Below are 23749 nucleotides of genomic sequence, written 5' to 3'. Positions count from 1 at the left end.
TCTTCAAACTGGTCATGATTTTATAAGACCACTAACATATCCCCCACTTTAGTTGTCTCTTGCCCACCTGAAAAGTCTTATCAATCTCTCATGCATCAATCTGCATCTATCACACCTATTAATTTTTATCGATTTTCATTAAGAAACAATAAAAAACAAAAGGCACACCCATTATAACATGCTGTGCTGGGAGATGCTGTTGGATTGTTATCCCTGCAAAGTGAAATTCTCTATACATCAACAAAACAAGCACAGAGTGGACAACAGTAGTGCTTGTTTCTCTTCACTATTCTTCTTTGGGTCATTCTTGCCCTGGGGTGAAGGTGAAGGTAATTTAGACTCCATTCACATTCATTTCTTGCCCTCTCTGGTGACACCACCAAGAAGGGTGATAATTAGTGCCAGGTCTGGTGGAGGCATTTTTCATTTGGATATCTGTCTACTAGGAATGGATTTGAAACCAAATCATTTGACACAGGTCAACATACTGCCATCAGAGATAATCAGTACATTTGAGCTGGGAAAAATACAAACAAATAATGATCTTTAAAGCTGAATAGTCTCCTTTTCTCTGATCTACAGAGCACCAAAGTTTTTATATGTGTGGAATGAATCTTTACTGTACAGATAAAAGACTAATATTAAAGAAAATGAAGCTGAGGCTTCCTCTCCGATTCCAATTTATTTCCCTTTTATACAAGCCTCTTGGAAAAGAAAAATGACATTGCCACTTTGATGTAAGATATTGTAGTCAAAGATAAATTTATCATTGTATATTCAATTAAGTCCCCACAAAGTATGTTAAAGGAAAGAAAGTTGATGTGATATTTATAGGTTATACTCATGCTTTCACTGCAAAATCAAGATTCATAAGTTAGGAAATTCCTGAATTAAGGTTCTCTGAGCAACAAATGAATTCACATTTTAAAATAACTTTATCTCCTATACCCCTGCTTCTCTTGAGCTCCTGATGCCACCCCTTTGTTCTCTTTGTCTCTTTCTCATCCCCACCTTGCTCCCTGCATTCAAATCAGGCTGCTTTCTCCCTCCTTCTCCACATTGCCAGGGCACCAGCAGTGGCTCTTAGTTCTGGTGGATAGTGGCACAATGGTCCCAAGCAGCTGCGAAAGTAATTGAATGGAAATTCTTGTCCAACCCCTGCAGCCCTAGGATGTAGCAAGTTCAATCATTCTGTAGGGATGGAATATGTACATACCACAGTCAGCAGTATGTGCAGTTAGATGCAGTGCAGGGAGGACATGCTCAGTGCAGGTAGAAAGTTAAGAGATTTTAATTGACAAAATCTATTAAGTTGCTACTGAGCAAATGTGAACTGAGACTTTTCAAAAAGTGTTATAACTTGGTTAAATTTAGCTAAACTTTCAGGGGAACAGGAAAAGTTGCAAGCCAGATACCTGGGCAACTTCCCGCCCACAGTTCTTGCTTTAGAGCATAAAGTGCTAGAGCATCTCTACAAATTAGCTCACAGAATACTCTTTTTAATGTGGGCAAACCAGCATCTTTTTGCCAATCTTGTTCTTAGAAATGGCTGAACTGTTTTATCTGAAACATTTGACTGGGAGGGGAAGCAGTCCACAGCCTATGCCACCACAGCCTATGCCACCAAACTAGTGACCTGGGATTGTACTGGGAAACCAAGTGAACTCCATGGGCACCACTGAAAAGGCCACAGTGCCAGGGGCCACTGTGTTGGCTGCAAGGGTATCTGAGGTGCTGGCTGGCATGATGCCTGATACGGCTTCGAGAACCACGACCAAGGGAGAGAACATGGCTCCGATGCAACACTAAGCGACCTCACACTGGCTGATGCCCAGGAAGGTGAATAGGCACTGCACTCCATTTGGTACGGAGAGCTCCTTGACAAAGGTAATCTCTGAGGTCTCAGGGAGCAGGAACACCAGTGAGCAGGAGACCAACCCCAGTCTCTATATCCCCAGTGGGGAGATGGGGATCAACGCTCAGTTAAAGAGGCTTGGTGCTGTGACAATGAGCGGGACCTGGAGATTCTGCAATCATGTCCAGAGTAGCACAGTGCTACTGAGTACTGGCAGCACAGGGAGTGGTATCACACTTCCAGGGAGCTGTCCCTGGAGTATTGGCTGGCATGCAGCGAGCAGCTGGTTCCCTTGCATCCCAATAGATGGGGGCATCTGCCTCGTCTCCAGCCTCTAGTGATAGTTGAGTCAAAGTGTCGGACCCCAACTTTTTCCTGTGGCAAGTGCGCCGGGCTGCAGGGCATTCTCCTCTCAGACCCTGCAGGAGAGTGAGAGTGCCAGGCGCTAGGCAATCAGGGAGCCAATGGAGACATCCTCCTTTGGTGGGAATTGGCTACTGTGGGCATAGGCAGCACCAGCATGGAGACAATGTCCTGGGCTGCCTGGAACGCCTCCAGTGTGGTTGGCACCTGAATGTCTGGGGAAGGGAATGGAGAATAAGTAGGGCTAACAAGATCCACTTGCAAATGTGCCTCATCCAGTCCACATCTCTCCTCAGGCCCCCATGGGCTTGCCTTCTCTTTATAATGGAATCTGGAAGACTTCTCCTTGCCCTCTTCCTGGCCTTTTTTGACAGGACCACTGAGGACTTCTGGTGCCGAGTGGGGGACAGCACTGTGAGAGGGGTGCTCCACACCGAAGCACTAGTGCTCGGTACCAAGTCAGACCGCTGGTCTTAGGGAGCCAATGCAGATTCCATGAAGAGCACTTTTAAATAAATAAGCCGGTCTTTCATAGTTCTAGGCCGGAAGGATTTGCAGATCTGACACTTCTCACTGATGTGAGACTCTCTGAGACAGCAAAGGCAATCCACATGAGGGGTCACTAACTGATATGGGCCCACAGCAGTTAGCACATGATTTAAAGCCAGGGGAGTGGGACATGCCCGGTCCCCTCGCTAGGTCGCTACTAAGGGGACTATTTCTACAACTAACAAATAGAGGGAAATATTTACAATTGAAAGAAAATACTAACACTTGAAATATTAACACTGTCACCAAGAAGGAACTGAGCGAGGGTGGGTGTCCTATGTGGCACAGCATGTGCGCGCCACTCTAGGGGGCACTGAAGCCAGTCCCCTATGGATTCCGCCGAGGGAAAATTTTCCGGTACTGGTACATCTGGCCAGCGCACACATCTATTTGAATGGACATGAACAGGCTCTCAAAGAAGAACTGTAATTTGCAAATTTTGCTATGTCACACATCCCACACTCCTTTTCAAGTTATTAAAATATTGATCAACATGACATCCGCTACTGAATCTTTAGGTCTCCCATAATAAATTTTCATCTTGGCATAAGGTTAACAATTCTATGCTTTGCTTTCTGTCTCTTAGTCATCACAATATTTTGCTTCTCACTCCATACATTCGGTGTGGAGCACCCCTCTCATAGTACTGTCCCCCACTTGGCACCAGAAGTCCTCAGTGGTCCTGTCAAAAAGGGCCAAGGCCTTAAATATCAACAGGTTTCCATTATCCGCTACTAAAATGTCACGTTCAAAGAATTCTGAGATTGGTGATAAACAATTTTCCCTTACAGAAACTATGCTGGTAGTACTCTATCCTATCATTATTTCTATATGCTTTTTTTCCTGTATTTACTTATAATTTCAAACAATATATTTATGTAGAATGATTACTGGTATATAAATACATACCCAGAGTCTTTTTAGAATGTAGTGTCAATATTTGCTATACTCTAATCCTGTGACTTTTTAAAAGTAAGAAATTTTTTGTTAAGCTTCTTGAGAAGCCTTGGAAGGACTGTTGAAATTGATAATTTAAAAAGCAATTACTATCTGGGCCTAGTAACTCATTGCTTTTTAAATTATCACTTTGCGCCAGCACCTCTTCTTCTTACTCAATCTCTGGAAGCACTTCATCTTTACTACTAGAAAAGAGCAGGCCCAGGGTAAGACTCTCTACCAACAAAATACGAAGAAAGCATTTAGCTTTTCAGCAGTGTCCTTATGTTTCTTAATTGTTCCCTTTATCCCTGACAATCCAGATGTTCCACAGATTCTTTTGCGGAGTCTTGCTTCTGATGTACTTAAATAATCTCCACTGGTTTGTTTTTGTTTGCTCTTGGAAATTCATTTTGGCCTTGCAGTTTCCCTCTTGCTTTTACTGCCTGTTGTACTTCGTATCCATGTTCATTGTCTTCTCTAAGAAAAGAGTTCCAAATTTTTAAAGATCTGTATGACTAAAATAACCTTTTGAACTTTGCCAATTAGTCATATTAGTTTCTGCTGGCTTTGTGCATGTTCAATGGCACAGAAGTCTTCTGAGACAGTAATAATGTTTTAAGTAGAATACTTGACAATGATAAGATTTACTTCTGATTTGGGAACTTTGGGTCTCACTTCCTCATTTTATTGACATCCTTTCTTTTGAAAGTTTAGTGTCACTGTTTCACTTTGTGGCATGCTGCCTGCCCCCCTCAATATTGAACCTAATTACACCGACTTTGCTAGTTCTTAGGGTGAAATAGAATAGTTAAAAAAAGAAGAAGCAAATAAAGGCTTTACATGACCATTCATTCTGTTCTATATATGCAATAATGAAGATTAACCATGAAAATATTTGCATAACTGTTTATTTAATAGAAAATTATACCAGCCAAACTATATATGTAAAATTGTTCCCAAACATCTATTTCAGTGGAAAAGGAGATGTGTAAATAACTTTTGTCTTGAGAGGGACAGCAAAGATTTAGTCTCTGCTCCATCAATATCCACCCCAAACATTTCTTTCAGCCAAGCCAATTTATTATATCATCAGCTAAATTAATCCTTACATGTATCTAATTTAGTTTTGAAAATCAATTCTATTCACAAATGAAGGATAATACCATGAAATAAAGCTATGATTTATAATTATGCCAGCCTGTATGGTGTGAATGTGTTTTCGTGATCCTATGTATGCATGAAGCAATGGAGTGAAGGAAGCTAGATGTGCACTGTAAAATACCATCATTATCACTTTTTATATTTCAGAATGGGATGTACTGATGAGACTGAATTTCCCCACAGGGAAATTTAAAAAATATCCTTTAAATGCTAATTTTAAAATTTCCTTTCTCTCATTTATAGTCACCTTTGCAGATATTGTTTTTTTACAGTTGTTTTGATCCCTATTTGTGCCAAAAACCTTGGAACAGAAACCCTTTTAATTGTCCCCTTTAATTTATAATCAGCGCGAACAGCACTTTGTGGTACCTCAACTCTGAGTGATGAATGCAGTATGAAATGCAGAAATGTTAGTTACACAGGACAAAATTATATTGGACCAAAGGAAAGATTCTGCTCCCTTATAAAATGCAGAGTCCAATCTTACAGATTATAGATTTATAATTCTGCACCTCAAAGTAAAATATCACCCAGATTCCTCCAATCGTACTCCCAGGGTGAAGGGGACTGCTTGCTTCCAATCTTTCGCAGCGACTACAAAAGGTAGTCCCACCACCTCCACTGGCAACTACATAACAGAAAAGCTATTAGAGGCATATCTTCCATTTCTTTTAATCCACAAGGCAGAAACCAGTGGTAGCCTACTCCTATGACTGCTGTGAAATCCAGTTGTTATTATTTGTATTACACAAGTGCCTAGGAAACCCAATAAAAAATCAGGTCCCCATTGTACTACGCACTGCAGAGTCATGTAACAAAAACAATGGGCCCTGCCCAGAAAGAGGATTCTTCCATTCTAGTAGAAGGGCACAACTGCAGTCTCTGCATTTCTTGGAGTTGCTGGACACCTCTCCACATCATTTACTCCCTGGGGTTTCCAACATCCCAAAGTGTGCGGAGAAGAATGCGGATGAGGTAGAGGCGTGGCCTGATGTGTATGCAGAGAGTTCTAAGCAAAAATCCTTCAGTGGTTGATATTACCAATTTAAACATTTTTTCCCATGGACACAGAGCAGGAATCTATCACATAGTAATTTCAGCAGCACATTTGTCGACATCATTTCCTTTCAGATGATTTATCAGTGACTCTTCCAATAGTCCATTCATTTGACATAATGTCTCTATGGATTAATTTCTGACAGTACAGATCCTCCATTTGGGCCCACGAGTAATAAATCATGGGATGGATAGCTTTAATTAGAAAAGCATTGGGGTAAGAAATTGATGTCCCTCTGTGTAACCAATGTGATGAGGCTGTACCATCTGTGAAACTAAGTCTCTTTATAAAGCAGTATTTAGTAATTGACTCTACCTACTGAGTTGGTCCACATGCTACTGAAGAGACAGCCTAAAGTCAGAATACACTCAGCAAGTTTTTTTCGTCTAAATGAAGCCAGAGCAAATAGTTTAAAAAACTTAAAAAACAACAAGCAGTCTACTAGTACCTTAAAGACTAACAAAACATGTAGATGGTAACATGAGCTTTCGTGGGCAAAACCCACTTCTTCAGATGACCATAGTATAATAAGTCCAGATCCAATGGACTTCTTATACTCCAGTCCTCTAAAGAAGTGGGATTTAATATGTATTATTTAGCTATCTGTGCGATTCACATATTTATTTTTTATATTTAATTAGGACTATCATGGACCTAATAAATTAGAGATTATTTAAATCTCATTTGGAAAGTTATTTAATAGAAAAAGTTAAATGAATCAATTATGTGTTTGAAATCCTCTTTACATGTACACATTACTTATACATGCTACTGACTTTCTCTTCACTGTACTCATTCTTACATTAGAGGGAATCAACTATTTATCCAGTTTGATACATAGAAAGGCACAAGAAATCAGAAAGCTCTTTATAGGAATTATACTAGTTGTGTTTTATTTCCCTACAACTGAGAATATGATTGTCAATCCTGCTAAAGACTTTTATACGTCATGGGTTTCAGAGCTCTGTTTAAAATTATTTCCTCATTTGTGTCTCATTTAGTGATACGTCATCCATCATAACAGCTCTTCTGAGAGTCCACTTGCACAGAAGAAAAAGCAATGCAGGAAGTGAAGACATTCCTCAAATCTGCCCATATCTTGCTCTGACTTCACCAAACCATGGAAATAACTATATGATTTCAGAAATGGATTAATTTCCTTCAATTCATATAAGTGTTTTGGTTGGTTTTTTTTTCAGTACAAGATGACATATTGAAGACCTAGGCTATGTATATAATGCAGCAGCTACAGAAGGTCCTTTCAGTCCATCATGGAAGGCTGATTTCATGTTATATAAGTTTATGGAACTCACATTTTTTTAAATAAAAGCATAGAATTTTCTAGTTAGTCATGTTCGCTCACAAACCTAGATTATTTCATTCAACTATTTATTAATTATTATTATTACTATGAACCTCATTAGTAACATTTAAAATTTACAGTAAATACTCATATTATACGTGAGAGAAAAAATTAACAACTTGTACGGCTCTTAGAAAATCCCATGCAACACTCTGAATATTAGAACCTGGTGATTAAGATGACAGATTTGATGATTATAAGCATTTAAGATAAGACCACCTAGCCCAAATGAATGCAGATTTTGTTTTAATTAGTGACTTTTATTGGGTTTCTATTTGTGGGTCTATTCTCTTTATTCCAACATGTTTTTAAACCTTATCACATTCTTAAAGCAAAACAGAGCCATAATTGAATTTTAAGAAGGGGAACAGCTAGCCAACATCTAGCTCACTTAGGTTCTTGGAATGGGTCCCAGATCAGGCATTGTCACAAAGGATATTAATCAGAGAGAGCAGTAAGCATATATCAAATGGAAGACTGTTAGTATGTAAACTACCATATGCACAGACAGACTAAAGGGGGGAAAGGTGATGGATATTTCTGAAAAGTAGTAAAGAGCTGTTCAATAAATATGGGTTATATACGCACAGGCCCTGTAAGCACCATCTGTTTACACATTACACTGCATGCATCCTTAAGGCCCTGATCACACAAACATACACTTGCTTAATTCTACTACAGACTGCACCTCTATAAACCGGGACGCTCTGGTCCTCCAGCAACATATGTGATCCGGCAGGACCACAGATGGTCCAGGATCAGAGAGCCCCAGCTCACTGCTGGAGGTGAGGGGGCCAGAGCTCAAAGCTATATGGGAAGGGGAGTAATGCGCAGCCAAGCTTGGCTGTGGGAGGAATGGCAGAAAGCCCGGCGCGTGGCTCAGCTAAGCTCCAAGGGGGAGGACAGCGGCTCAGCTGAGCTGCAGGGCGAGCCAGGAAGCCCAATGGGGACAGAGTATGGGGAGGTTCAGCCGCAGGAGGGCCAGAAATGATCTCCCCTGGTCCGTAAAAATCCCTCATCCCACACCAGTCAGGTCCAGAGGGCTCACTTAAGTGTATGAGCTCATTGAAGTGGAGTTGACACACCTGTCTACCGAAACTGGGAGACATGCTCACAGATGCAATGTAGACAGAGCCTAAAAAGCTGGATGGATATTAATTCCAAAGAACACTTCAACACTTGGACAGAAAGAAAACACATACAAAATATTCACATTCTCCCATACAAAACTAGATTGTCTTGGGGAAAGACAAATAGCTTACTACTAGATTAAAGAAGGTAGTAAAACTACTCTTAACTTCACCCTTCTCCCAGCTATCCATGAGATCACTGATTAACTACGGTATATCATGGATTTTTTTCTTTTCTAATTTAAAAGTTGTAAGTTATGTAATTTGGTGCATATGAAAAGTATTAGCATCGGAACACAAGTTTTCCTTTACTAAAGAATAGATGCAGTAGTGGAACAGGACAGTATACATTTCTCCACAACGATCCACTCTGCATATGAATGAAAGAGTAACTTTAGTCCTTTGCTTCTCCTCTGAGACTGCCAACAAAGATGTCAATAAATACATATTGTAATATCTTTAAATTATGTTGACAGGCAGCAATTAGAATGACAAAAGTTTATAGTCACTACTCACTCTCTGGGCCAAATCTGAACCAGGTATTTGCCTTGTATTGCAATAGAACAGTGGACCCCAACGCAGGGCCCACAGGCGCCATGGCACCCGCCGGGCCATTTATGTACGCCCACCGAACAATCTGTGCCGGCCCCGGCCCCAGGCGCATGGCACATGCCGGTGCCGGCCCTGGGTGCGCAGCGCATGTGTGGACCCCGGCTCATGCGCAGCCCCACCCCTGGGTGCATGGCCCGTGAGTGGCTCTACCCCAGACATGCGGTGCATGAGCGGCCCCACCCCCAGGCGCCCGGCAGCCCCAAAAGATTGGGGACCACTGCAATAGAAAGTCTGATAGCAGGTGCAATTTTGAATATTTTAATTAAAAAGCAATTAGTGTGGCATGTCACATGATATGGTTATGATTTTGGTTTCACAGATTCTACTTTTAGCCAAATAAAATTGAGTGTTCATGAAATACAGTAAAAATGGGTCATTAGGTTTTGGCATATGCTTTACTGGGAAACAGAGTAAAAGCTATATCATCACTGAAATGGAAACCTGATGTACTAGACCCAAGTATATCAAACTGAGTCAAGGCCATATGAGCCACTGACCTGTTTGCTTAGGGTCAACTTGATGAAAAAGAAAAGCTTAAAATCACAACCACTGCAGGGGGGGAAGAGGTGAATCTGTACAGGAAAGTAGCCAATTTAGAAACGTGATGGGGGCTTGGAGAGAGCCCAGATATGGTGGGAAGTCCAGGACTGATGATGATAGGCATGAAATATCTCTGGAAACAGGACAGCCAATCATCACGCTACTCCTGACTGAGTGATTTCTGCTCTCATTCACCTTGCTCCACTTAAAGTGCACTCTGAACGATGATGTGTCAGAAATGGATCAGCTAGTGAAGCACTGAAATTAGTTATGGCTTTTTCATCAACGTCTATTTGCAAGACTAGATTGCAAACACTGATTTACCTGAAAAATAAATGCTACTCCCACTGCTGGAGATGTTCACTGCCCGAATAGCAACTGCATTACTTTTCTCCACTTCATCTCATCAAAGTAACTAAAGGCTTCCCACTGACAGTGTTTTTATGAGATTTTGAAATGAACTGCTATAGCAATTGTTTGTACCTTTTCATTTTAACCTACCTTAAAGCCCCTCAGCAATTGTTTTAATACATTTACATGGAATCTTAGTTTTGAATTGCCAGAAATCAGGGAGAAATATTTGGTGTATGCGAATAAATCGTTAAAATACACATGGGCCATCTCTGTCACCACTACACATTCACTTCTGCCATATTTCTTCCCAAACTGCATTATTTTGCCAAACTACACCCAGAATTCAAAAAAAATTGTTTTTGCTACCCTCAGATCCCTCCTTGACCTTTCACTTCCTCTTTTTTCTCCATACAGGATCTTAGGATGCGTCTAGATTACATGCCTCTGCCGACAGAGGCATGTAAAATAGGCTACCCAACATAGTCAATGAAGCAGGGATTTAAATACCCACAGCTTCATTAAAATGAAAATGGCCACCACGCTGTTCCGGCTCAGCTGATCGTCGGCACAGCGCGCGAGTCAAGATGCGGATCGGTCGACAAGGGAAGCCTTTGTCAACCGCTCCCTTATGCCTCATGAAACAAGAGAAAGAATAATGATAATTATATACATGCATATTAAATTAACATTTTATTATATCTCTTCCCCCATCTCCTTCAGTGTCACTCCCCTTGGACTCCTCACATTCAGGGCAAGAACTGGGTCTTTGTATGATTTTAGAGCACCAGGCTTATTGGAGTCCGTTGCTGATTTGAGGCCTCTGGCCACTACTACAGCATACTTATTAAATAATTAGAGGCATAATTTAGGGAGTCTGTAACAGGGTCCTCTTGACCTTTGGACCCTTTTGTACTCACAAAGCAGCTGGAGACCTCTCTTTCAGTGCAATCACCTGTGCTCTTTATTGTAAGTGTCAGTTCTCACCACTTCCTATTTACGAAACTTCAGACCTGTCAGCTCAAGGACTGCTAGCTTTGGCAGCTAGCCATGGAACTCAACCTTCTACTCCCTCACTCCTCCCCTTCCTCTCCCTCTATTTTCTTCCTGTCAGCCTTCTGTAGCCCTGAGGCTAATGAGGCCAGCAACTGTTCCCCATTTGCCCCTTGGCTTTGGGCTTACTCAGCCAGCTCCAATTAACTTTTCCTGCTAGAGTTAGAATGACAGAGCTCTGGCTCTGGCTTCCTAGCCAGTAGCCTGTCACAGGGTCGTTTCAAATGAAATAGCTGAACACTTGTGCAGTGGTTCACTCACACAATTTATGTGTAATTCAAAACCCAACACTCACTTAGCTACAGGAGCTGATAATCATGTTGATCAAAATGTTGAAGTGACCAGGGTGAAATGGCATAGGTAAAGTTGCTGAGTAGAGCTGACAGCTTTTGGAAAAGAAAAGCCGAGGGTTAAAAGAAACCACTGAGCAAATTACTCTCTGCCCCATCAGTAGCTCTCACATCTGAACTGAAGGAAAGCCGTATATAAGATCCTGAAATGTATAGTCCTTTACATTCAAGAATTTTTAATGCCATGTCATTCAATGGAATTTAATTTGATCTCCAACTAAGCATACCAGGGTAAACGGCACATACTGCTGGAATAATTCTAACACAGATTAAAAATACACTCATGTTCCCATGAGTAGACCAAACTACATGACTATGAGAAGTCATTTCTGGAAGGACAGCCTTAGAAATAATGGATTGACATCACAATGACATTTGGCTTTTGTGACTCCGTAACAGGTTTTCTGATCCATAAATAACATTAACATGGAGGGGAAAAAAAAGACAATGTCCCATATGGGAGGTAATACTGGACCCGACCATGAGCCTCTCGTTCCCATTGGTGAGTTCTTACTCACTCAAGCAGCTCTATTAACCCAAAAGGAACTGCACAGTACTGTTTGCCACTGGCAATAAGGGATTCACAGTCTGGTTCAATGTTAGCATCAAATTTCTCATATTATTTGTAAGATACCTGAATTTTTTCAAAATCTGTTTCAGCCTGCATTTTATAAGATACACAACTTAGGAATTCTCCTTCTTAGACACCAAAGAATTCTCCTTCTTAGACACCAAAGATTAACTCATGTGGTCAATGCAAAATGTGCCCTGAAATGGAGTTTTGCCTGCACTGGCTCTACAAACTGAGCAGTATTTCATCATTATGAAAATGACATCTGTTTATGGTGGAAATAATTACTATTTAATGAACTTTTACTTGTCTTGAAGTCTTTTGCATTTTGTGTGGTTGAAAAAGATAGTCAGAATTCAAAGCTGGATCTGAACTTTGTAATTGGATGATATTGCTATAAAGCACGGAGCCAAAATTTCAAATTTTAATCACCCCCTAATTTTAACGTGTTAAATGACTAGATACCTAAAATCTGATTTTTACAGCAATTCTAATTAAAGTACAGATTTATAATTTAATTAAAGTCAACATATGCCACATTAACACACTGTTATACAGGATACATAGCAAGATATTACCATATGCTAGTGCTGCTGAATGCTGATTTTTAAAAAATTGTATGTTATTTCATTAAAAGCTGTCTTGATTACAGCAGTTCCAATCTTTTCAATCTCTTCTCCCATGGACATCTTTCCATTCTTCTAGTCATTTTGGTAACCTGGCCACAAACAGCTGTTTCTTATATTGGTGTGTGTGTGTGTGTGTGTGTGTGTGTGTGTGTGTGTGTGTGTGTGTGTGTGTGTGTGTGTGTGTGTGTGTGTGTGTAAAACTTGATAAATCAATGGAAACAGCATTTTAGTAGACCAGACAGACCAAGAAACAAATGTAAGATCAGATCATTTTTATTTCAAATTATTGCTTCAGTTAGACTGTGAAACTCTTTCTTCCAGTTTCATTATCCACACTTAATAGCTCACTACATCTGCACAAATAAATTAAATCGGATACAAATACCAGCATTGACCTTGAAATGTGTAGCAATGAAAATCAGTTAATTCACTTAACTAAAATGAGAGGTCATCTTACCTGCCAGGCAGAAGATGAAACACACTGTAACAAGATGACTGATTAAGTACCACATTTTCATCTTCTATTCAGAGGTGATTATTTCAAAAGGAATTCTGCCTTGCAACACAAATGCTCAGGGAACTAAAAATACCTGGGGAAAAAAAAGGAAGGAAAGAGTTCTGATAAGAGAATGTTCTTGCACAAACAATTATATCACCTATATTTTCCATGTTTCCTAGACAGAAAATTGTAAATATTTGTAAATTAAGGGGACTCTGGTAGACCAAGTGTATGATCACTCTCTATACAGTTTGTACTCATTGAGCATCTTCCATCTAAAGATCTCAAAGCAATTTATAATCAATCATCTGAACCATTCTAAGTCTAGAAGGGTTAATGCAATAGGCTGTGCTTTGGCTCATCTTTCAAAACCAAAACCAGGATAGGTTTGGATATGGTTGCAATTTGCATATACATCTTACAGCTTAGAGGGCTTGGGGAAAAGTTTCTCGTTTATAGCATATGATATAAATCCAGATTCTCTCAGCCTTACTCATGCCAACTAGAAATTTACAATATAATCCCAAGGATTTCTGTGTCATATACATAAAAATGACCATGATATAGTGGCATATAATCTCTTTCCAAATGCATTTCCTTTTCCTGTCATGTTGTAGCTATTAAGAGTTCTAATCTGTAATTGACAAACCCATGGAAAGACAATATTAATTTTTACTCTCTCAGTAGGTTTTTTTAACCTTGAGGTGCAATGAATGCAATGAACCCAGTAATGGATGCACACTGCTTCATTTGGATCCTTCCAGAGCAGGATCCATACCTTCGGAGAATTCTTTGGAGACATATCTTTGGAGAATTCTTTGCTTCTATATTTCCTGCTTCTTTAAATTGGAATATTTTGCTAGCTTTTACTTTCCTGCTAGTTGTTATCTATTTCTTTAGGCAGTGAGTCATGGTGTCTGAAGTATATATTTTGTTTTTTTGGATGGATTTCTTGCTATCCATGTTGTCTTGCTATGCACCAGCACTCGGTGACTAAGGGGTTAAGTAATGTCTCCTAGCCAAGGTATCGGGTGGTCAGTCAATTACAATGCAGGTAGGAATTTCAAACTGGAAAAGAGGAATTTTTTTCTCTCTCTCTTCTTTGTTTGAGATTTAGAACAGTTTCTCCCAGCTATTAAGGGAGATGGGAAAGGCTTCTCTCTCCAAGAACAGACTTCTTAAAATGTATAAGTAGGAAGAAGTTTAGATAGTCCATCAGGGTTTATTGTTTTCCTTGTTTGGGGATTTGGTAATAATGTCTGAGTTTGCTAATAGTTTTCTTCTCTTTTGTAACTGAGCCTTCAGCCCAGAGACTTTCCCTGAGTATCTATATCAAATGGTGGCTCTTTCCATCTAGCCAATTTACTATGCTTGCAACTGTAGTTTTGTTTTGGTAATAAAAGATTCGTTTTTTTCTAATTAACCAGTATTGGTTGATGGTTGTGTCCTTAGGACTCACGGCCTAGTTACAAGGGCAGAATCCATTGTTGTCTGTGGATTCCCTCTGTTTTTCCCAACTCCAAGCAAAATGGAGGTTGGGGCACGGGGAAGGGGGTTTCCCAAGTGATCTCTTCCCTGATTTTCTTGGAATTACTTGGGTGGTGGCAGCGTCCCCCAAAATCTGGGTATTAGGATTTTGTGGGAGGAAGTTTTCGTATCAGAACCTATAGAGGCAAGGTTTTGGAGTGCTCTTGAGGGCCCCCAACTTCTACATTTGTCATGCCAGAGTGGGGAACAGCCTTGACACATGTATAAAAACATTCTTTGCATCCATCACATCTTCTGCTCATTGGTTCTGCTGTGTCATTAGTTTCTCTATTACCCATGGATAGGATATAATTTCCATCCCATCCCTGATGGAATATATCTGCATATGCTATCCATGCATGGACACCATCCATTTGGTTTACTTCAGTTTTTAAGGGGTTTAATTTGCCTTCATGACTCTATTCCATTATACAAATATGGTGAAAATATACTTGAACACCTTTCAATCAAGATTAAACTCTTCACACAGTGTCTTTAAGATCCTTTTTTGCTTTGGACTCCAATGCATGATTATATATTGGCCAACACAAGCATCATGAAGCCTTTCTTTTCTCAGATCCAAAACTGCTTTCTACCAACCTGTTTGTCATATGCTAGGGATTCTGATTATGTCTTCTGGCTTTTATCTAGACACCATTTAGCAACATTACAGACACTGAAATCAAGGGAAGTTAGGCACCTAAATAACCTTTGAGGATCTAGGCATGTCATGGTTGAGATTTTGTACTGTTTTTAAATGTAAATGCCTTTTACTCTTTTTTCTTACTTGCTCACGCTCCATTTCACCTACCCCTTTCACCTGGTTTGTCCTAATGAGCACTTTCATGAGAGCTATCTGGGCAGCTGCTGATTCATTATCATGTACATATTTTTATCATGTACTGATTGCTAACAGGATAGTAAGCCTGCAATACATGGGTGTGACCATATAGGAGAAATAATAGGCGGATAAATATTTCCAGGTCTACTGAAAAATTGACATTGTTGAGAAAAGAAAAGAAAAACACCACAGAGGTAGGATTCTGTAATACCAGAAATACAGATCTTTGAACTTTAAATTAGATCGATTTAATGCTATATTCTGGAATGAATGGCATTTGGATTAATGGAAATTCTGTTGTTTCTGAGATCCCACAATGCTCTGGTCAGGTCCAGCTCAATGCTCCATTTGTGTGTCCTCTTCCTAAGGAACAACCTAGGAAATTTAAAGTGAATCCTTATCTAACCAATCACAGACCTATGGGGATCTCTTTCATTGATCATAGCATCATAGAACACTATAACTGGAAGGGACCTCAAGAGGTCATCAAGTCCAATACCCTGCCCTCGTGGCATGACCCAGTACAGTCTAGACTATCCCTGATAGGTGTCTATCTAACCTGCTCTTAAATATCTCCAGAGACAGAGATTCCACAACCTCCCTAGGCAACTTATTCCAGTGTTTAACAACTCTGACAGTTAGGACAGTTTTTCCTAATCTCCAACCCAAACCTCCCCTGCTGCAGTTTAAGCCCATTGCTTCTGGTTCTATCCTCAGAGGCCAAGGAGAACAATTTCTCTCTTCTCCTTGTGACACCCTTTTAGATACCTGAAAACTGCTATCATGTCCCCTTCTCAGTCTTCTCTTTGATTGAATTTCCATGCACCTTTGCACCAGTGCTGATGATGGGATTTATTAAAAAAACTATATAAAGTCGCATAATATTCATTCATTGTAGGGAAATATGGCATCTACTGCCCAGTGCGATCAGTATAAAGTAGAGAATGACAAATTTAGTATGTTTTTTTGTTCATTCTGACTTATGAAATCTTCAAAAAGCAGTCTAAAAGCCGTTTTAGCTATCAGAGCCTGTTAATTATGACATTCAGATTAAAAAAAACTAAAGTTCAGCAGAATCTATACACCACCATTGTGCAGTCCAAGGAATCCTGGCTTATTTGAAACAGCCCCCAGTTAAAAAAAAATTAGGTCAATAAAAATGTGTATGTATATCTAGCCCAAGATTAATCTGTTAATCTATGTGGAATATTTTTCCACAAACAACCTTTCCCTCCTGCCTTTACCACAGCACTAAAATTTGTTTGAAGTCTAGCACTACTGTCTGTTTTGCCGAAAATGCATAATTAGGAAGAATTTTCTTCTAGAAAACCAGAAAATGTTAACATAGCCTAATACACTGAACATTATGGCAAATTAACTCAACAAGAGCAGGAATTTGCAGTAATTGAAGAGGCCAGCTACATCATATCATCCATCTCTGAATTCTAAAACCAATGCCAGGAAATGGGTTCTTTGCCACTCCTTCCAAGAAGCAACACTAGGTAGCACCGTGATAAGTATTTTTTACATTTTTCTGGATCAATGAGAGAGAGAGATGCTGCCAATCATTCAAAAAATTTCCAAAGAGCCGAACATTTTCTGACTATGAAGCTCATCATTTAATGAGGTTGCTTTTTCATTGCCCATTCATGTCTGCACTGAGGTGACATGAGTTAAATGCATACTTATTGCAAAATGATACACACAATTAAATAATAATGCAACAGGAATTCCCCTGGGAACAATAGTAACTATAAGTTTTTTCATGTTATCAATTCCAGGTCAATGGCTAATAATTGTATTTGAACATAAGAAAGCAATGCGATTAACTGTTAATGCTGTTTAAGACTATTCTATCTTCTATGAAATTAGAGCCACTATTGCTGATGCAAGATCTGTCCAGTATCTCCCTTTTTATTGATCTTTCCAGATATTATATTCAATTTTGAAAAGCTCTTCTCTCCTCTTCAGAAATATGGGTTAATGGAAGTTGTGGTTGTAAATCTCCATACTATAAATACTAAGCATACTTAGCTGTAAGTATAGAGACACACCCTGACAAGATATAAAAATCTTCCTTTACTTCCAGTGACTTCAGCTGAGTGAGGACTTCATATACGCTTTCTCTAAACTGATTCATTTCAGCTTATAGAAGAGAAGTGAGGCATTTTGATGTATTTCCCTGAGTCAAGTCAGTAGTACTGCCTGCTATTAAATGAGACAGCGCACAGGTTACTTTTTATAGGACCAGGATAGTATCACTGAGCATGATGTTGCTACTCATCTACCCAAGCGGCTATTCAAACTGATCTAAGACAGAAGCACTGGCAGAAGAGACAATTGGGTGTGCACTGCTCACGCATCATATTGTTTTATTAAATATCAAAAGATACTAGGGCTTGAAGCTCTCAACCATTTCCTCTTTGGAGTAAGAGGCAGATTGTATCATAAGTGAAAAGTGTTCATCAAAATGGCTTGCTTTACTCATCTGTACATGTCCAGATTTATCTCTATAGATCTTTTACTGCCATGCATTTTTTACAATGGCACATAATTCCAGCAAAATTAATAAAACCTTTTAAAACACATGCTGAAAATACCAAATGCTTGCCTGCATCCCTGTCAGATTTCATTACTATTTAATTAAATGGACCTTGAACTAATTCATTTATTTCCCTTTGACAATTTTGTTTTTGCCCACATGAGCCAGCCACAATTGCAGTTCCCACACACTGCTAAATATAGAAGAAGTAATCCTCTTGGGGCCCTGCTCTCTCTTTCACACATACTCTAGCTAGAGGAGCTGGCTAGTTGTGGAATAGAATTTATGCTGCACCTTGCGCAGCAGGAACATTGTGACTTGCTATGGCACAATGGCTCCTAGACTTGCTCCAGAGGGCTACAGCTCCTCATTTCTACTGCACACTCAGGCCCTTATTTCTACTGCACACTTTTTAGAGCCTAAGTAAGTGGTACAGGATTATTCTGGCTTTTCACTTTTGAACCAATTAAGTATTTCACAACACTTACATAGTTATTTGAAAATTAAACATATGGCACTACCACATTACAAAAGGAAAGTGTCTGTAATACACAAATTAAAAATAACAGACAAGGGAAGGGAGGACTACAGTTAAAGATTGTGTGAGAAAAAGTGCAAATGAAGCTGAAGTCACCGGAAGTAAAGTGATCTTTTTGTAATTAAAAAAAAAATACCAGTACTCCAGGGGAAAAGTTGTTGAGCAAAAAAAACCATTACTGATTATCTTTGTGAACTCACAGAGGATGGAATCATTCCCAGAGGACTGGAGAAGGGCAAACCTAGTATTTGTTGTTAAAAGGGGAAATAATGTGGATCAGGGCAATCACAGGTCACTCAACCTAACTTCAGTACCTGGAAGGATAATGAAACAAATTCTTAGACAATTTTCAAGCACCTACAAGATAGCAGGGTTTAAGTTATAGCCACCACGGATTTATTAAGAACCAATCATGCCAAACCAACCTAAAATCTTTCTTTGATGCAGTTACTGCTCGAGGGCATGTCTACACTAGAATTTTTTTCAAAATAACTCCCGAAATAACTATTTCAAAATAGAATGTCTAAATTATAGGGAAGCCTTGAAATTAGTCCTAGGCAGTCTTCCTTAATGTGGATGTGCTACCTCAACTTAGAGCCCCAGGAAGCACTGGGGAGTAATTTGACTCTGCGAATTAGTCATATTGAAACAGCAGCAGCTGAGCATCCACACAAACGTTATTTTAAAATAACTATTTTGAAATATGCATTATTCCTCATGGAAAGCAACCCGTTATTTTGAAATAATAGGCTTGATAGTTTGGATGCTCCACTTGTTATTTTGAGATAAGGAGAGTTATTTCAAAGTAACTCCCTAGTGTAGGCCAAGGCTTAGTGGATAAGGGGAAGCTATAGACATGCTATACTTGAATTTTAATCAGGCTTTTGAGACAGTCCTATATGGTATTCTCATAAGCAAACTAAGGATATGGGCTCTACATTAAATTGCTATAAAATAGATGCACAGCTGATTGAAATACTATACTCAAAAAGTAGTTATTAATTATTCTCTATAAAACTGGGAAGACATTTTCATGAACATAGTATGAACAAACAGGAGGCAGTTTTCTTGTTCAGAAAACTAAGCCTGCTTCTAGTCAGACCTGTGCCACATGGAGCTCAATCTCTACTCTCTCACAGACATGCTACCAATGTTTCTCAGTATGTACTCAGCTTTCTAGTCACTTTCTGCTTCTGATACACACTTCACAAGTCAATGACTCAGCCCCTGTGTTTCCATTCAGTCCCTGCTTTAGTCTTCCTGAGTAAGTCCTTCCCACATGGCCCAGCAACCTGAGTGGTGACTGCTACCATTTTAGAAATCTTACTCAATAAAAGATGCTTTATTGCTTCTCTCATTTAGCTTGAATGAAAGGAGGCCCATGAGCCTCCATCATGACTGTGACTGCAAATAGGTCAGACACATTTTTGACAGTCACCTATCATACACTCCAGCACAACATATAGCAACTAGTTTAAGTATAAAGTTCATGAGCAACCTAAAATCTGGAAAATATCGGAATTCTTTAGCAAGATGCTGAAAATCTTGAATGTTGAAAATCTTAAATGCTGAAACATTTAAAGAAAATCACAATCAGTTCATAAATACTATGCTAACCAAAAAAAGTCTAAATGCATAATAAATGACAATTCAAATAGCTCTGTTTTTTTTTAAACTAATCTCGTTGTCGTTTCACAGACAACAATTCTCTAGGAAGCACAGTGGTCTAAGCCATAAGATGTAGTGAGTACTTTTAAATCTATGGGCCAAATCCTGTGGCAATTTGTGTGCTTCAACAGAGGTTTTCTCTGAAGATGGGAATTTTGACTTGTAAAGATTTCAACATTTTGTGCACTGGATTTCCATGTGTCCAGCACCTAAAAATGTCACCTAGTAAAACTAATTGTGCATCAATACATCACCCTTGTCCTCAGTCACCATTATTTTTTTTAAAAGGTAGGGATTTAGCAGTAAGAACAAGACAGTATCTCTTTAATTAGTATGGTAGGTCTGTGGAGCTTCTGCAATTGAACGTACACTTCCCATAACTCTATAGACCAGGGATGGGCAATAATTTTTGCCCAGGGGCCACTTCAAAAATTTTTGAAGCAGCCTCAGGCCATTTTGGAAGGGGCGTGGCCTAAACAGGAAGGGTGGGGCCTAAATGGGAAGGAACAAGGCTACCTCACTCCAAGACCATGATTGGTCTGGGGAGGGGCAGCCTCTTTGCTTCCCCTTCCTACTAGGCACCCATGCTCTGGAAGAGGCTTGGCACGCTTTCCCACCCTGTAGCCAGACATGAACCCCCATTTTAACATCCATCTTTGTCTGCTTGAAAGCATGCAGAGCACACAGAGCAGTGAAAAACAGCATGATCTTTGAAAACCTTGGAGCAGGAGGTTTAGATATGCTGGCTCAGTGACCATGGACAACTGTAAGCAGAAATAAGAGGGTGGTCAAACTAATCGCTGACAAAGAGGCTGCACAGAAGTGCCCTTGACTTAACCCATATTGATACGAACACACAGCCGTCCGCGGGGGGAGGAATCTCCCGCTCAGCAAGAACATCCAGCACTCCTAATTTAGTTATCTTCCTCTCTTACAAGTGTAAATTAACTTGAAACTTGCTTGTAATAACTGGCGCCACAAAACGGACTGGTACAATTTGGCCTCTTAAGATAAGAAAGAGAATACGGGCAACCAGGGGTATAAAGATAGGCCCAGCAGCACACTTACTCTGAGCGTCAATCTATCACCTATCTGCTGATCAGGTTTGGTGTTTGACCTCCCGAGGTTCCAGAGGGGACGCCCACATCGTATTCGTCTTTCCGAGGAATTGAGGGACCGACTCTGGCCTGACACGCTGCAGTCGAGAGGCAGAGAAGGGGGTAAAAATTGTACCTGGATGTGGTCCTTTGTTTAAGTATATATATACATAGTGTTAGAGCTCTTTAAAGATTAAGCTGCCACTTGGTACCATTATTTCTATTTTCTATCTTTATCTTTTTGTAACCATTTTTAAAATTTATTTTTGCTAGCAGTTAAGAAATAGAGCAATAGCCATTGTAACCATATGATTTATAAGCTTCTTTAGTAAACCTGTAACTGTTTAAACTTTAACCTGACTCCTTCAGTTGCTGTAACAGAACCAAGCACAATTTAAAAGAACTTCAGCCGGTCATAAGGGACAGGTATAGGAAGAGCTGGGGCGTTTGGATCTGTGTCATTCCCAGGTGACAGGTCAGCTGGGGCACTTCTCAGCCTTCCCTAGGCTGCCCACTGCGAAGGAACCCTGTGTTCTAGCAGCTAAAATCTGAGGTGTAATAAGTTCTTCCTATAAACAGGGGCATCTGTTGGCCTGCTGGCTACCCTCTGCAATGGGACCCCGGTCCTAGCAGTAAAGACACGGACGTTAAACCTTTTCTCGGAAACACACACACACACACACACACACACACACACACACACACACTGCCCTGACCATTGACTGACACCCCCCTAGACCAGTCAGGGCCTGGGGACCAGGGAGTGCAGGAAGCCTCCTCCTGCCCTGTGAGGAGCATGTGGCACTTTGAAGTGCCGCAGGCTCCTTGCAGGGCCAGGGCAGGGCAAAGAAAACTCCATGCAGCTCCCCCGCCCCCAGGTCCTGATTGGCCTGGAGGCGGGGGAGCATGCAAAGCCTCCGCCGCTCCCTCCTTTCCTCCCCCCCCCCCGCCCTGTGAGCAGCATGCAGCACTTGAAAGTGTCACTTTCTCCTGGCAGGGCAGGAGGAGGCTTCGCGCGCTCCCCTACCTGCAGACCCTGATTGGCCAGGGGGCGGGGGAGTAGTAGGCCCCCCGCAGGCCAGATCCACCTGCTTGGCGGGCTGAATCCAGCCTGCGGAAGCCCTTTTGCCCACCTCTGGTACAGACGGTAATGTACAAAATATATTCCCAGAGTGCAATAAGATAAGTCCTGTTTTTCAACCAAGTACAATGACTTGTTTACTGTTCTCATAATCTTTCCTTATGTAAATTAGTAGTAGCATCTTAGCATCTTAAGTAGAATCGGCATTGTACCAGGACTACGACACCATATCATACGCTGCCTCCCTGTCTCTCACTTTCTCTGGAAATTGAAATTTCTCTCCCTGGAGTAACCACACAAAAGATTAATCCCTTCTTTACTTATGCTCAGAGCAAAGTTTGTGTAAGGAATAGATTCTACAGCTTAAAAGTCTTTCTACTGAGAAACAAACACATTCTACTGTGTTTTTAGATGAAAAATATGATTTACACTGTATAATCAAAATGTAACTGCTTGTTTTGGAGGTCCTGTTTCCACTGCAGTTTAGAACATAAGAACGGCCGTACTGGGTCAGACCAAAGGTCCATCTATCCCAGTATCCTGTCTACCGACAGTGGCCAGCACCAGGTGCCCCAGAGAGGGTGGACCAAAGACAATGATCAAGCGATTTGTCTCCTGCCATCCCTCTCCAGCCTCTGACAAACAGAGGCCAAGGACACCATTTTATCCCCTGGCTAATAGCCTTTTATGGACCTAACCTCCATGAATTTATCCAGCTTCTCTTTAAACTCTATTATAGTCCTAGCCTTCACAGCCTCCTCTGGCAAGGAGTTCCACAGGTTGACAACACACTGTGTGAAGAAGAACTTTCTTTTATTAGTTTTAAACCTGCTACCCATTAATTTCATTTGGTGTCCTCTAGTTCTTCTATTATGGGAACTAATAAATAACTTTTCTTTGTCGGCCCTCTCCACACCACTCTTGATTTTATAGACCTCTATCATATCCCCCCTCAGTCTCCTCTTTTCTAAACTGAAAAGTCCCAGTCGCTTTAACCTCTCCTAATATGGGACCCATTCCAAACCCCTAATCATTTTAGTTGCCCTTTTCTGAACCCATTCCAAGGCCAAAATATCTTTTTTGAGGTGAGGAGACCACATCTGTACACAGTATTCAAGATGTGGGCGTACCATAGTTTTATACAGGGGCAGTAAGATATTCTGGGTCTTATTTTCTATCCCTTTCCTAATAATTCCTAGCATCTCTAACAGGAAACTATATGCAGGGGCAAGATTAGAAAGGCAAAGCCACAAAATGAGATCAAACCAGCTACAGGCATAAAGAGAAACAAGAAGACCTTTTATAAATACATTAAAAGCAAGAGGAAGACCAAGGACAGCGTAGGCCCACTGCATAGTGAGGAGGGAGAAGCAGTAACAGGAAACTTGGAAATGGCAGAGATGCTCAATGACTTCTTTGTTTCGGTCTTTACC

At 40.4% G+C, this 23749-nt stretch overlaps 1 protein-coding gene across 10 annotated transcripts in view; it reads right to left on the bottom strand.

Moving 5' to 3' along the window:
- CNTN1 (contactin 1) overlaps positions 1–23749 on the bottom strand; it is a 393162-nt gene that overhangs the window by 149342 nt on the left and 220071 nt on the right. For all 10 annotated transcript variants that reach the window (XM_075930024.1, XM_075930057.1, XM_075930017.1 and 7 more), the window contains one exon: positions 12981–13113. In XM_075930024.1, the coding sequence (XP_075786139.1) occupies positions 12981–13041 (61 nt within the window). In that variant the 5' untranslated portion in view covers positions 13042–13113. The remainder of the gene's footprint in view (positions 1–12980; positions 13114–23749) is intronic.

Source organism: Pelodiscus sinensis, chromosome 1 (genome assembly GCF_049634645.1).
Source record: "Pelodiscus sinensis isolate JC-2024 chromosome 1, ASM4963464v1, whole genome shotgun sequence".
NCBI lineage: Eukaryota > Metazoa > Chordata > Testudines > Trionychidae > Pelodiscus > Pelodiscus sinensis.
The sequence above is the reverse complement of the archived record's forward strand: the minus strand, read 5'-3'. Positions and strand labels throughout refer to the sequence as shown.